Below are 13,683 nucleotides of genomic sequence, written 5' to 3' on the forward strand. Positions count from 1 at the left end.
TCTTTAAATATGTTAAAATTTTTATATTTGGGACACCACAAAAGAAAATAAACCCGCATTCTTGTGACCTAAAGGGAACTATTAAAGTAAAGAAATAAAAGAAAACCCAAAGGGAGGGTTGGATATCTAAAAATGAGCATAAAAGCTCGAAACAGCGAATAATGGCCCAACTATTTGGATAAAGTTAAGAAGGGGCACATCTGCTGTGAGTCAAGACGCTCACTTGGAAGTCGGTAAAAGGAAGTCGAACTCCTATTCGGCAGAATAGAGTCTTGTACATCCATAGCCAGTCCAGGGCAGTGCTAGCATGTTCATTAATATGGCACAACCGGTCCCTGGATCTGGGAACCGAGAAAATGTACAAATTGCTTAAATCGGAATCAAATATAACCCTAGCCTCGGTTAGGTTATCAAGCCATTCTTGTGTTATGGTAGAAGGGGTAGCCTTAACCTCCTCGGATACCCAGGAGTAAATGTCTGTTTCAAGTTCACTATTCATTGGCAGAAAGGGGGCAAGTTGGGGCCTCGGCCTGTTAGCGGCTCCACCACGTTCGTAGTTCACGATAACCTTTCCCGCACTATATTGGTAAACCCTATAGGGGCACCACCACTATATCACCAAAGGTCGAAAAACTCTAAACCTTACTTAGAAAATGTAAAATTCATCACAGTTATGGGAAATACAAAAGAATGTGAGAAATGGGGCAAAAACCAAACGGAAACCGTTATTATCAAGCCAGAGAAACTAAAAATAATGGTACCCCCACTACGTTAAAACCTAATTGAAGGTACCAAATACAAAAAAAATTCGAAGCAACGCCAAAAGCCATAAAGGAAAACACAGGAAGTAGTAGGAAAAAATGAAATACAAAATAAAAGGAAGAAGGTCCCTTGGCAGGATAACACAAAAAAAGGAAAGAAATAAAAACCTTACTAACTTTACTGAAAATTGTTGTGAAGTTCACTGGAATTTGAAAATACTATTGCAGAAAACAACCTTGTTTCCAAAAGCTATGGAGGAAGATGACCGAAATGACAATAGCTTTCTTAGATGAGAGAAGAAGTTTTGTTTTTAGAAAGTAAAGTTAAAGTGAAATATTATTTTAGAGAAAAGGACAAATAGGTCCCTCACCTTTTGCCCCGCGGACATTTTCGTTCCTGACCATTGAAAAATACTTTTAAGTCCCTGACCTTCACAAAACTTGGACGGATCAGTCCCTTCGTCCAAATGCTTCCGTCAGGGACTGATCCGTCCAAATGCCTCCGTCAGGGACTGATCCGTCCAAGTTTTGTGAAGGCTAGGGACTTAAAAGTATTTTTCAATGATCAGGGACAAAAATGTCTGCAGGACAAAAGGTTGGGGACCTATTTGTCCTTTTCTCATTATTTGATTAAGAGTTAAAATGTTGCAATGATGGATGAAGAGAAAAATCATAAATGATCAGACGATTCGTAAATCGAAGGAAGTTATAACCACGCCAAAGAAAATGAAAAAAGTTCAATTTCCTTACAAACCCCTCAAAATTTTCAATTAAAAGAAATCCGAGTTGAGAACACTGTACTAGACAAAATAGCAAGCTAATGAGAATCCGACGTCACAAGATAACGTCGGATATGACATAACAGCCACGCCATTAAGTCATTAAATCGCCAAATTGTGGCAATAAGAGCACGATATAAAGGCAATAAATACTAAAAAAAACAGTAATCTCAAGAGACAAAGATAAAAGAAAAGAAAACTCAGCAGGTAAATTGAGAACTAAATCACATTGTTAAGTCCATTGTTAACTTAGACATCAGAATATCTTATTTATTGTCCTCGAGCCTAGTTCTACACTTGCCAAAGCTAGAATCTTCGATCTTCAAGCAGTCCAGTTCGTAAATTCGTTCCTGTTACGAACAATTATAATGTATTAAAAAATTGTATTTCTTTGAATAATTTAATAAGTGCCTGTTTGTTAGCCAAACCTAATTAAGTATTATATTCAGATATAGATCCGGAAAACGCGCAGATTTGTTTTGTCCAAAATAATTTATTCCTAGAACCTATCTTGCATTACTAACGAGGTTTTTGAACCCATTTCAAATTAGAGGATTAATGCAATGAGGTTAGTTTGTATGGTAGTAAACATAATTACATAATAGTAAACATCTTCAAGAGGTGTTTGTTTCAAGCTATATTCTGTAATTTTATTCTTGATACTGAATATTTGGAAATGACATTAATCTTTCAAGCTAAGTAGTCCTCATCACTTGCTTCTTCGCTACGTTTCGACATAGTTCTTTCTCAGAGTAATGTTGGTTTGGGTTCAATGGCACTGAAGGTTGAATCTTCGTCACGAACTTCAAAATGGAAGTACCGTGTTTTCGTGAGTTTTAGGGGAAAAGACACCCGCGACGGTTTCACTGAGCATTTGTATGCAGCCTTGCAAAGGCAACGTATTCAAACGTTCAGAGAAAACAACAATGAAGAACTCCGAACAAGTACTGTTATCTCTGATCAGCAGCTCCTTCTTGCAATTGTCATACTGTCACCCAATTATGCGAATTCCACATCGTGTTTGGATGAACTCCGAAAGATTGTTGAAAGCAAAGGAAGCTCTGGCATGATATTGCCGGTGTTCTACGGTGTGGATCCTTTCGACGTACGGCACCAAAAGGGCACCTTTGCAGAAGCTTTTAGGAAACATGAGGAGAGATTTAATGGAGACAAAGAAAAGGTTCAGAAGTGGAGAGATGCTTTGAAATTCGTTGCACAATTAAGAGGTTGCAGCTCTCAACATCGGTAAGTCGTCGTCTTTTTCTTGATTTTTTTTCCTTAAAATTACTTTGCCGTGATTTCTAGCTAATCCTCTCATAAATAAGGGTTAGTTATCTTTTATAACTGGTTTAATTATTATTAGAGGAATTAATTTATAATTAAAATAATTTATTTTTTAATTTTAGTTAATTAAACCAAATTTTTACTAAATTATGGTAAAATTCATTTTATAAAGCGCAATAATTTTAATTTTAAAGAGATTTTATTTTACAATTTGTTAATTTTTTCAATATATCCAATTTTTTTAATGTGTTCCAGCAAAAAAAATTAAAAAAAGAAAATCAAAAAAGAAAATTAAAAATTAAAAAATTTAAAATAAAAATAAAATAAAAATTAAAAACTGGAAGAAGAAGAATAGAAAAATTAGAGATTGGCATCTTATTAGAAATATTATTTATATGTATATAATTTAGGAAGAGTTTTAAGTGTACTGAGAACACCGATATTTTAATTATTTTAACCGATATAATATATATTAATTAAAATCAACGATTAAAACATCTGAAACATTGTTTCAGGTATATTTAAAACTTTTTCTAATGTTTATACTTCTCCAATAACAAGTTTAATTAGAATCTTATAAACAACTAAAAAATAAAAAATTCTAATATATTTATACATTTGTATCTCGTGTATATGTAATATTTAGAGATGTCATTCAAACTATATATATATTCTCTATCTGCTATGTTAAATATAAAAAAAAAAATAAAGATCCATGTTACGTTTGAAGTTATTCGTCGTTTTCAACTTTTAATTCGTTTTTGTTTTATTATTTAACTTTTATTTTCAGTTTTTTTCTGTTAAATTTGTGTGGCTGAAAATCTAGAGCATTTAAAAAAATTGGATGGATGGAGAAATTTAAAAAATTATAAAATGAGATATTTTTAAAAACTATTGTAATTTGTAAATTATCTTTTATCATGGTTTAATAATTTAGTTTAATTAACTAAGAAAAAAAATAATTTGACACAAATAAATTTTTTCAATAACAATAAAATAAATTATAGAGGATAACTAACCCCTATTTATAAGAAGATTGAGTAGAAATTATCTATCTTTTTTTTAGGTGCAATTATATTTAGATGAGTCAAAATAGAAGTTAAAATAATTAATTATAGTATAAATATCAAGATAAAAAATTAATTAAAATAGTCCAAACTTATATTATGCACTTTTGGATCCTCCAAGTACACATCACCCTCTACAGCATACTCAACAAATTTTTCCATCTCTGGATTTGAAAAAGAATAAAAGATAGGCGTAGAAGAAATCTTCTTCTTATGTCGATCTATAATATCCTTCTTGAAATAAAAAAAAACTTTGACTTTTATTTGATCCTCAAATTTTTCTCTTTTGGAACTCCAAGTTGCTATAATTTGTTGCATATGCTCCATGTCAATGGCCACTTTGACTAAATCCTCTATGGTTGCTTAATGGTAATGTTAGACTTTATCTGCAAGTTCTTCGTTTAATCCAAAGAAAACTCGTTCCATAAGAACTTCAAGACTCTTTTTAATATTAGCCTTGTCCATCAAATATAGAAACTCCTTGTGGTACTCCATCACTGATTGTGAACCCTGTTGCAACCTACAAAATTTTTTAAAAATTTCGTTGTGGTATGATGATGGCACAAATTGGTTCTTCATGATTTTCTTCATCTTCTCCCAACTACAAATTGGGCTTTTGCCGTACCATCTTCTAGATCTTCCTAATTTAGTCCACCATATACAGGCATCATCGGAAAAATTGGCTTGTACCAGTCGAACCTTCTTTTCTTTTGAAAGGATGCAATTTAGAAAAATCGACTCTACCTTCCTTTTCCATCAGAAATAAGCTTCAGGATCATTTCTCCCTTTAAATGCAGGAATTTGTAACAGAAAATTCTTTTTCGCATATGAGAGTCTTTCATCATCACTGTTATAATACTCAATCATTTATTATTATTTCTTTTACTCCTTTTTCTTGAGCAGACACTGACTTTAAGATAGAATAATTGCAGAAAAAATTAAAATAAGAATTTTTTTTTCATTTTTTTTACTCTGAAGTAAATGTGCAAAAATTGAAAAAAAAAAAAAGAGAGTAAACAAGAACCCTAAAACGTGTAGATAAATAAGAATTTACCTATGACCTGGTTCTGATACTAGATGATAAAAGAAATGATACAAATAGACTCATCCCAAAAGAAATTGCAGAAACATAAAATAATAGATAAAAATTTTTCTACTAGAACTCTAAGAAACCTATTCTTAGCAATCTAGGTCACCGGAAGGAATTTGCTACTAGACCTTCAAAGAATCTGTCCTTGACAATCTAGATCAAAGGGATAAAAATTGAAGAAACCACCACGCAAAATTATCACCACGCAGAATCGCCTTAGTGTTGGATCTTTCAATCTTCTTTATTGCAACAAGCAAAGCAAATTACTCACCTGACTTAATTACACTAAGAAAACGTGCATAAAGTACTAAGAAAATTTTATTCATAAAAAATTGTGTAAATTGTCTCACCAAAGATGTTTAAATAGGCCCCTGACAAACTAATTAAAAGATAATTTAAATCAGATTGGATTAGATCAGATTTGATTTAAATTTAAAATCCCTACAAATACTACTCAGCAAATTAGAAATAAATCAAATCTTCTAACAAGCTCTAACAGCAAAATAAATTAAAATAAAGGGCTAAAAATTCAAAAATTAATAATAAATTATGCCTCCCACTAGATTTAAAAAACATTATTAGGTTTCTTGGTGTCCTGACTAACTCAATGGGACTTATGAGTTGCCGCCATTTCAGTACTACGATTTTTGAGATGAACTATTGGTCTCTTTAATGTCTAAGACCGATATGATATAATTCTTTTAGTATTCAGATCTTTAAATATGATAAGATTACTATTATGTCCTTTGTCTCTAAAATGATAAAAATACCCTCTTGAACGGGTATCACAAAATTACAAAGCATGAATCTTCAAATAAAAAGAGAGAGAGCTAGATCCAGTTTGAAAAAATTTGTCTTGAAGATTCTTATATTGTGTTTAGTACTTTATATTTGATAAATAAAAAATTATGTATTTATTATTNTATTGAAAATTACTTTTAATTTGATTTACAAAATATATGTACTGCAATTTTCGGAAAATTATATTTTATTTAAAGCCAATCTTAATAAGTTATTTGTGAAAAATAAAAGATTTTACAAAATCAAATGTTAATATTTTAACTCTTTCTGCCCTTTTTTTTTTCCTGCTTTAGGTATGTAGAACCATTCCTAAATACATTTTTAACAAAAACAAATCATGTCATTATAAAATAAATCACAAAATAACATACCATATCTCATTGGGCTATCTCTCAGCATGTTCTGGGTTGTGGCGTAAAAGGTGAAGAGTGAATCTTAAGCTCATACCCCCCAAAAAATACAAATATTAAATGTATAAATCTCACCATCTTAGCTGCTTCAAGTTTTTGGTCAATAGGTATATATAATTATATATGTAAAACTTTTAAAATATTTGGGTGGTCCATGCTCGGGAGAATGGATTTTTTCTATTGTTGAAAAAAAATTGAGGTAGTAAAGTGTAATCTATAACTCTTCAATATACTTTTTCTCATATTTTTTTTGTCTCACTTATAACAATTAATAGTGAAAAATCATACTTTATTCATTATTAAAAAAATTGAGAGAATCTATTTTCCATATTCGGATGGTCCCCATTACCAATATTAAACTCTGCTATTGGCTATAGAATGTAACAAAAAATTAAAAAAAAAATTATTGAATACCTTACAAATACGTTTAAAAGTACAAAAACTATTAAACTAAATATCTGTATTAAAATAGTAAAATTTTCAAGTTATCTACTAAATGAAAATGACATGTTAAAACTGAATTCCAAGAGTAGTCGTTAACAACAATAGTGTGCAGTTACTTTACGCTATCTATATAAAAGAATTAAACTTTGTACTAGAAAATGTTAATGAAGTACCAAAAATATATGACTATTAAACTAATGAATAAAGTTATTAAATAATTTAATAGTATAATTTTTAATAAAATATTTATTGTGATGAGTTTCTTAATTTCTACTATATATATATTATGTATGTTTTTTTTTTACAAAAGCATACTTTCAATTAAGAAAATAGTCAAACGACACTTATATATCGTAGAAAAATTATCAGATCTGAAACTAAACAAGAAAATAGATAAGTTTTATATTGAACTATTATATGGGAAGAGGCACACAGTTCGATTACAAAGAATCTTATACAAAGGAAATAGAGACTCAAAACAATCTCTTTTGTTTCTAAATCTTCACAGTAGGTGCTGCACCATAGAAACCTATCTTCTCTTCTTTTTAGAATCGATCCAAATGCTTTCTGAAACTGTAAATATTTCCATAAATGAAAGGCCTTCGTTGTATCTTCATCCCAAGCCTGCGAAAACAACACTAACACACCCATAAAGGGACCAATACACCACAAAAGGGGAAAGAAACACCACAAATGAGTTATTTAATCTAGATCTGGATCTCAGATCTAAATCTCTTGAGACAGAAACAACAAAAGAGCAAACAGAAGTAACAACAAAACAGAAGGGGTGCTAAGGAAAGAAGAGAAGGTAGGTGATAGAAAGAGACGGGTAGTGAAAGGGTTATGACTAGCGGAAAGAGAGAGAAAGTGGCTGGTGAGGGTGAGTGTGTGACACTGGAAAGAGATATATAAAGGGTTTGGGAGTAAGAGAAAGGAAAGAGAGAGAAGAGGAGTAGTAGAGAAAGGGGGGAGGAGGGCCACCGCAGCCCAGGTAGAGGCGGCGGCGGCGGCCCTCAGATGACTTTAACCTGTTTCCTTTGCGCGAGAGAGAAGAGCGTTAATTTTTACATTGGAACATATATTATGTATGTTATTAATAGGCATTGCTTCTAATCTTTCATATTCAGTGAAAATTATTAAAATGAATTCGGAGATACAATTTAGTGTAGAAGTGTAGAAAAATGTATAGATGCCAAAAAATCTTCAATTCAATTTAGAATAAAAAATAAGTTACGAAGACCAATTCTCTTTGTAAAAGAGAATCTATATAACTATTATATAACAACAACAATAAAACTTTATCCTACTAAGTGAAGTTGGCTACATAGATCAAACGACGTTATTGAGCTTTATTATATATTATGTCTATAGAAAAATCATTTACATGTAGATCTTGTTTGATCACCTCATGGATGGTCTTTCTAAGTCTTCCTCTACCTTTTACCCCTTATCCATCTTCCATCTCATCCACCCTCTTGAGTCCTGACTGGGTGCTTTGTCGGTCTTCTTCTCACATGTCCAAACCACTTGAGACGTGATTCTACCATCTTTTTCACAATAGGTACTACTCTAACTCTCTCTCTTATATCTTCGTTCTTTATTCTATCCAATCACGTATGACCACTCATTCATTTCAATATCTTCATTTTTGCCACACTTAACTTATGTTCGTGTTTCTCTTTGGCCACCCAACACTCCATACCATAAAGCATACCTGGTCTGATAACAATGCGATAGAATTTACCTTTAAGTTTTAAAAGCACTTTTTTGTCACATATGAAACCAGACGCATTCCGCCATTTTGACCAACCTGCTTGGATCCTATGATTTATATCCTATTCAATCTCTCCATTATCTGTATGATGCACCCAAGATACTTAAAACTTTTAACTTTTCGTAGGATGTTTTCTCCAATCTTCACCTCTATATTAGGGTTTTTTCTTTGACGGCCTAACTTATATTCCATATATTCAGTCTTGCTACGGCTTATGCGCAGACTATACACTTCTAGAGTTTCTCTCCATAAATCCAAATTCTTATTTAGATCTTCTCTCAAGGATGTTCCCTAGTGTACTCTTATACCAATAGAAAATTTCTTTGTCACACCACCTTGAGTTTTCACACTAGTTGTAACTCCATCATACATGTCTTTAAATGCACGAATATATGCGATCCTTACTCTCTTTCTTTCCAAAACCTTCTATAAGACCTCCCTTTGGACCCTATTGTACGCTTTTTTCAAATCAATAAACACCATATGTAGATCTCTTTTATTACTATGATACATCTCCATCATCCTTCTTTCCCAAAACTTCATGGTATGGCTCATGAGCTTGATCCCTCTATAGTTTTCGCAACTCTATATATCCCCTTATCCTTGTAAATAGGTATTAAGGTGCTCTTTTTCCACTCATCTGCCATCTTCTTTGACCTTAAAATATCATTAAAAAGCTTGGTTAACCAACTGATACATTTCTCTCCAAGGCCTTTCCAAACTTCAATCGGAATATTATCGGGTCCTACTGCCCTCCCATTTTTCATCCGCTTTAGAGCCTCTTTTACCTCGAAGTCTCGAATCCTTCGATAGTAGTAAAAAATTTGATCTTCTTCCCTCGTGCATAACTGACCAAGGCTTGGAAGATTCTTTTGTCCTTCATTAAATAACTCATAGAAGTAGCTCTTCCACCTTTCATTGATCTTCTCATCTTGAGACAAAACCTCTCTGTCTTTATCCTTTATACACTAAACTTAATCCAAGTCTCTCCTTCTTCTTTGACGGCTCTTTGCGATTCTATATATACATTTTTCTCTTTCCTTCATGCCTAAAGACTTGTAGAGACCCCATCTGCTCTTGTTCTTGCTTCACTTATAGCCACTTTTGTCTTTTTCTTAGCCGTCTTATATTTTTTCCAATTATCTGTATTGCGACACAAAGACCGCTTTTAAAGTACTCCCTTTTTGCCTTTATCTTTTCTTGTACACTCGCATTCTTCCATCTGGACTCTTTGTCTCTTGATCCTATCCCCCTAGATTCACCAAAACTTATTTTTATTTTTATTCTAATAACTTCTGCCATCTCCCTCCACATCTCCTCTGCGCTTCCATCCCCTTCCCACTTTGTCTCTTTTTCTACCCATCTTAGGAAGCTTCTTTATCCCTCACCTTTCGTCCGTCACCACCTCGTCCTTGGGTTCTTCGTATGATGCATTTTTCTCAACTTTTGCTCAACGTAAAAATCCACGACGAGCATCCTATGTTGTATTGTTAAACTCTCTCCCGGAATAATTTTACAGTTAATAAAAAATTTTCGGTCGACTATCCTCAACAAGAAGAAGTCTATTTGAGAGCTTGTCATGCCACTCCTATATGTTATAAGATGTTCGTCTCTCTTTTTAAAACATGTATTTGCAATGAGAAGATCAAAGGTTGAGGAAAAGTCTAAAATAGTTTTACCTTCGGTATTGACCACCCCGAAACCGTGGCCTCAGTGAATACTTCTATACCCAGTCACTTCTCTTCTAACATGACCATTTAAATCTCCTCTGAAGAAAATCTTATCTCCCAAAGCTAAGGTATGTTTTAGACCAAACTCTTTAGATCATCCGAAAACTTGTGTTGCTCGTCTGAACCCACTTTCGGTGCATAGGCGCTAATCACATGAAAAGTATCTCCTTCTATCATAAGTTTGATAGAAATGATCCGATCACCCACCTTCTTGACATCCACTACATCCTTCTCCCACTGCTTATCCATGATAATACCTACCTCATTCATATTCTTCACCTTTCCTGTATACCAAGGTTTGAAACCGGAGGTATCCAACTCCCTAGTTTTTGAGCCGACCTATTTTGTTTCTTTTAGGCACATGATATTAATCTTCCTCCTTGTCATGATATCCACCACTTCCATGAATTTTTTTTTTGTTAGAATACCTATGTTTCATGTCTCAAATCTTAACCTTCTGTCGCTCTGACCTTTACCTTTACCTTTTTTTTTGTGAACTAGCTTATTTACCCTCGTCTATTCACGAAAACACGAGAATCCTTGCTCATTTAACACTACACCCAGGCACTGATGCAGTGGCTCTTGCTCATTTAACACGGTTCGCGAGCCATACAGCGTGTTGCTTCCGGGTAACGACCTAACTTTTGTGCAATAACGTCTTTGATCCATGTCATGAAGATTCAACTAAGTTTTTATGTTGGCTGTTGAAAGTCTAACACAACATTCCTCCTTTATCCGAGCTTGAAACTGGCTATCTAAATATAATCTATATATAAAAAATATTAAAGTAGCACTACAAGAAAGTTGCTAGATACAGGCGGAATAAATCCGATGGTATAAATCTCGCCAGTAATTATTTACTGACGGATTTTTTTGTCTGCTGCTAATTACTAACAGATTTAGCAGCGGATATAAACTTTTATTTGGCATAATTTTTAGAGATTGTTATTGTCAAATTTTTTTCTCGATAAATCTGACGATAATATATTATTTATTAATAATTAAAATAATAGTTACTGACTGATTTAACTGACAATAAACTAAAAGTTTAATTTAAAAAATTTGTTTTAAAATTCAATATATAATTTTAAATATTTATATTAAACCACCGCTTCCACCTTTTACCTGATTTTCGGGATGAGAAACATCTACTGTTAGATGAGGTACTAGTTAATGTGTTTGTTGAGGTATTATAAACACTTGCAAAAGATTTAACAGAAGAGCATAATTCAGCTCAATATGCAGGAATAATTTAAACATTAAACCAGAATGGAAGAGCATGTACAAATTAAGAAAAAATCAAAATAGGAAAAAATGCAGGCCTCACCACTAGAACTTATTCGATTATTTTTCTGTAGACTGCTTTCATAGACACCTATTTCAACAAAAGAACTGCTACAATCATCATTACGTCCACCTCCATCATTTCCTTCCAGTTTATAGCATATCCATGAAGGAATGTGAAAAATGATGAACAGCTTGTTGTACTTAAAATATTAAAAATAAAAATAAATTTGTTCAATTTATATAATTAACAAAAGGCATAGGAAATAAAATTTTTAAAACACAAATAACTAAGTTTACAGTTACAACCTTTTAAATCAATACTTTGGATGCACAAAGGCACCTTCATGTGATGTTCCTCCATGTTAAACACTATCAAATTCCATCAAATTAAATGCATATTAACACAAATTCAAACATTGAAAAAAATGTTGCATATCATACAATTAGAAAAACAATCAGCGAAATACGAGATCTACTATTGACAGATTACTTTGGATAAACCACAAAGCTGATATAACAAATTTAAACAAGGTCAAATATATGGACCTTAATATAAAACTAAAAACAGCTATTATAAATACAAAAAATTTTCAGGTCCACATAGAATTCTATTATATGAAAAGAAACAATTAACAACATACACATATAAAAATAGATTCAACATATCAAATAACTTACCAAATAAAAAACAGCAAAAGTACTATTTGATCTTCAATTTCTTCAATTTATTGAATGAAAGGTCAATATACTCCAAATTCTGTCATTATCCACTTTCCGGAGGCCAGGTAGATATCTAGTTTGTTTTTTAAAAAAATAAGAAAACGGCAAATCAAAACAGAAAAGGAGCTATTAACAAAAGAAAATTATTTACACCAAACTTAACACTTAGAAACAATGAACTTTGACACTATCATTACCCAAAATTAACTACCACTCCAATCTAAAACCATGACCAAGTAAAAGAAAGTAAAGTATTCATTGATTCACTTTATTAAAGTATCCTGCCTCAAGCTGAATCGACCCACCACAATAGTAAAATTCCTTGATGAGCTGGTTTTCTATTCAAACTTAGAATTTGCATAACTAAAGTGGCTTAAAGTAAGTACATTTTTTCATCAGCAGAAAAATAAAAAAACTAACCTGATAGAGAAGTGACAAATAGAAAGCATAGTCAGTTGCTTAAGGGCAGCAATCTCGGCCAACAATGGAAAACACATAATCTGTGACTAAAATGGCGCGTATCATTTAATTATTTTACCGTCAGACTTTTTTGTCCCTAAATTCGGCGATAATGTTCGCGCCAACTTTTTTCTCTCCAATTATTACTGATGAATTTACCGTCGGAAAATTGAATTCGACGATAACTTTTTTACTCGATAAATTTATTGTCAAATCCACCGGTAAATCCATCAGTAAACCCGCTGCTAACTTCCAATGATAAATCCAACGGTATTCAACATTTTTTTTTGTAGTGTAGTATTTAGCAAGCTAATGATACTTAAGATTTTTTATTTTCTATGAATTTGTTATGTCATTACTAAATTTACTTTGTGGCAACACGAGTTAATTTTTAATTTGGTCTCTGAACTTATATATGAACCTTATTTAGTTCTTAAAATTTCAATTATCTCTATTTAGTCCCCAAATTTTACAAACATGACTCACATTAGTTCCTGAGATAATTTTCAATACACAGACATTAATGGAACATTGATATAAATAGTCAAATGCCATGTTGGAACATGTAAAACGATGCGGTTTTGATTTTAGTGTTCAAATAATTCAAAAATGATGATGTGTCACTTGCTTTGGGAGGAAAAGTTTAGATAAGTACCACTTGATGTGTTTTATGGTTATTTGAGTACTAAAACCAAAATGATGTCATTTTACAAAGTCCAATATGGCATTTGGTTGCTTACATCGATATTTCATTGATGTCTGTGCATTGAAAATTTTTCAAAGACTAATATAAATCATATTCGCAAAAGTTTGGGGATTAAATAAAAATAATTAAACTTCAACGACTAAATTGATGAGACGCGCGTACAAAGTAAAATAAAAATCACATTTAGTATATCATAGTAAATACATATGTATGTGTAACTAACTACCATCATTTTTATAATTTATTGTATTAAATTCTTCAATTATATAAAAGAAAATGATATAAATAACGAATGATTACAAGAAGATAAAAGAATGAAATTGAATAAAAAATAAATTGAAATTAGAAAAAGACAAATTAAAATTGAATAT

General features: G+C 32.0%; 1 protein-coding gene and 1 long non-coding RNA gene across 2 annotated transcripts in view; one reads left to right on the plus strand and one right to left on the minus strand.

The window, feature by feature from the left end:
• LOC107643447 (TMV resistance protein N-like) overlaps positions 2,028 to 13,683 on the plus strand; it is a 39,114-nt gene continuing 27,458 nt past the window's right edge. Inside the window, exon 1 of the mRNA XM_016347098.2 lies at positions 2,028 to 2,785. Within this exon, the coding sequence (XP_016202584.1) occupies positions 2,313 to 2,785 (473 nt within the window). The 5' untranslated portion in view covers positions 2,028 to 2,312. The remainder of the gene's footprint in view (positions 2,786 to 13,683) is intronic.
• LOC110271873 overlaps positions 11,242 to 13,683 on the minus strand; it is a 25,772-nt gene continuing 23,330 nt past the window's right edge. Inside the window, exon 3 of the long non-coding RNA XR_002362709.1 lies at positions 11,242 to 12,220. This is a non-coding gene — a long non-coding RNA (uncharacterized LOC110271873). The remainder of the gene's footprint in view (positions 12,221 to 13,683) is intronic.

The sequence above is a fragment of the Arachis ipaensis genome, chromosome B05 (genome assembly GCF_000816755.2).
Source record: "Arachis ipaensis cultivar K30076 chromosome B05, Araip1.1, whole genome shotgun sequence".
NCBI classification, from domain to species: Eukaryota; Viridiplantae; Streptophyta; class Magnoliopsida; order Fabales; family Fabaceae; genus Arachis; species Arachis ipaensis.